At 67.1% G+C, this 1,395-nt stretch overlaps 1 protein-coding gene across 1 annotated transcript in view; it reads left to right on the top strand.

The window, feature by feature from the left end:
- The first annotated feature begins 22 nt into the window (after positions 1-22).
- The window catches only part of LOC118158906 (sporozoite surface protein 2-like), a 1,507-nt gene continuing 134 nt past the window's right edge, over positions 23-1,395 (top strand). Inside the window, exons 1-2 of the mRNA XM_035313577.1 lie at positions 23-723; positions 1,012-1,391. Coding sequence (XP_035169468.1) covers positions 97-723; positions 1,012-1,391 — 1,007 coding nt within the window. The 5' untranslated portion in view covers positions 23-96. The remainder of the gene's footprint in view (positions 724-1,011; positions 1,392-1,395) is intronic.

Here is a 1,395-nt window from a genome sequence, read left to right as displayed (position 1 = left end):
GGGGGGGAGGCTCCGGGCTTGGCCACGCCCCCTCCGGCTTGGCCACGCCCCTCAGGGCCGGGCCACGCCTCCGTGTTTGGCCACGCCTCTCCATGCATGGCCACGCCCCCTCTGTGCTGTAGGCTGCCGGTGGAGCGCTGTGATTGGCCCGCGGCCAAGATGGAAGGGGGAGAAGCAGCCAATGGGAGCGGAGTGGCCGCGGAGGAGGCAGCCAATGGGCAGCGAGCGCCCCCAGGTTGGTCCAATGGGGAGGGAGCGGGCGCGGAGCCAGCCAATGAGGGGCGACGGGTGGAGGAGGAGGCAGCCAATGGGATCGCAGCGCTGCAGGGTGCGGCCAATGAGGGAGCGGGGAGCTGCCTGCCAGCCAATGAGCAGCAAGAAGGGCGGGGAGCAAACAAGGGCTCAGCCAATGAGGACGAAGGGAGCCGGGAGCCCACCAATGACAGTGCAGGGCCACGGAGACCAACCAATGAGAATGCCGCGCGCCCGGAGCCATCCAGCAGGGCAGCCACGTCGCTCCCCAGGCCGTCCAATCAGGCGGCGGCCCGGGTGCCATCAGCCAATGAGCAGTGGGACTGGCGCAGCGAGGAGGCGTGGCTCCGCGAGCCCTGCGGGGACGAGGACGGGGACCCCTGGGACCTGTGGGCCGGGCCTGGGGCGGCAGCCAATGAGCACGCGGGAGGCTGGGAGCCAGCCAATGGCAGCGGAGACCCCAAGGAGGCGGCCAATGGCGAGAGAGATCCAACGGGCGGCAACGAGAAGCGGGACGGGGGCAAGCGGGAGCCCGGAACCCTGAGGGACGTCAACGAGAACCCGGCCGGGGGCGCCGAAAGCCCGACCGGTGTCACCAGAGACCCCAAGGAGGCAAGTGACGTCATCAGGAGCCCCAGTGACGTCATCAAAGAGCCCGGAAACCCAAGCGAGGACCCCCGGAACCCAAGTGATGTCAACGAGAACCCGACTGACGTCATCAAGGAGCTCGAAAGCCCAACCGAAGCCCCCGAAAACGCAACTGACGTCAACAGGAACCCGAGTGACGTCATCAGGGACCCCAAAAACCCAACCGGGGACCCCAAAAACCCGACGGATGTCAACAGGAACCTAACTGACGTCATCAAAGACCCCCAAATCCCAACGGATGTCAACGAGAACCCCAGCGACGTCATCAGGGACCCCCAAAACCCAACGGGGGCCCCCCAAAACCCAACTGACGTCAACAAGAACCCCACGAGAGACCCCAAAAACCCAACCAGCGCCAACGAAGACCCCCAGGACCCAACGGAGACCCCCCAAGACCCAACGGAGGCCGCCCCGTGGTGGCGCAGCCCCGACGCTTCCTTCTCCAAGCAAATCCTCCGGCCCGGCCGAGGTCTCGACCGCCCCGGTTGGGGGTCC

Source organism: Oxyura jamaicensis, unplaced genomic scaffold (assembly GCF_011077185.1).
Source record: "Oxyura jamaicensis isolate SHBP4307 breed ruddy duck unplaced genomic scaffold, BPBGC_Ojam_1.0 oxyUn_random_OJ61031, whole genome shotgun sequence".
In the NCBI taxonomy this organism is placed as follows: domain Eukaryota; kingdom Metazoa; phylum Chordata; class Aves; order Anseriformes; family Anatidae; genus Oxyura; species Oxyura jamaicensis.
The sequence above is the reverse complement of the archived record's forward strand: the minus strand, read 5'-3'. Positions and strand labels throughout refer to the sequence as shown.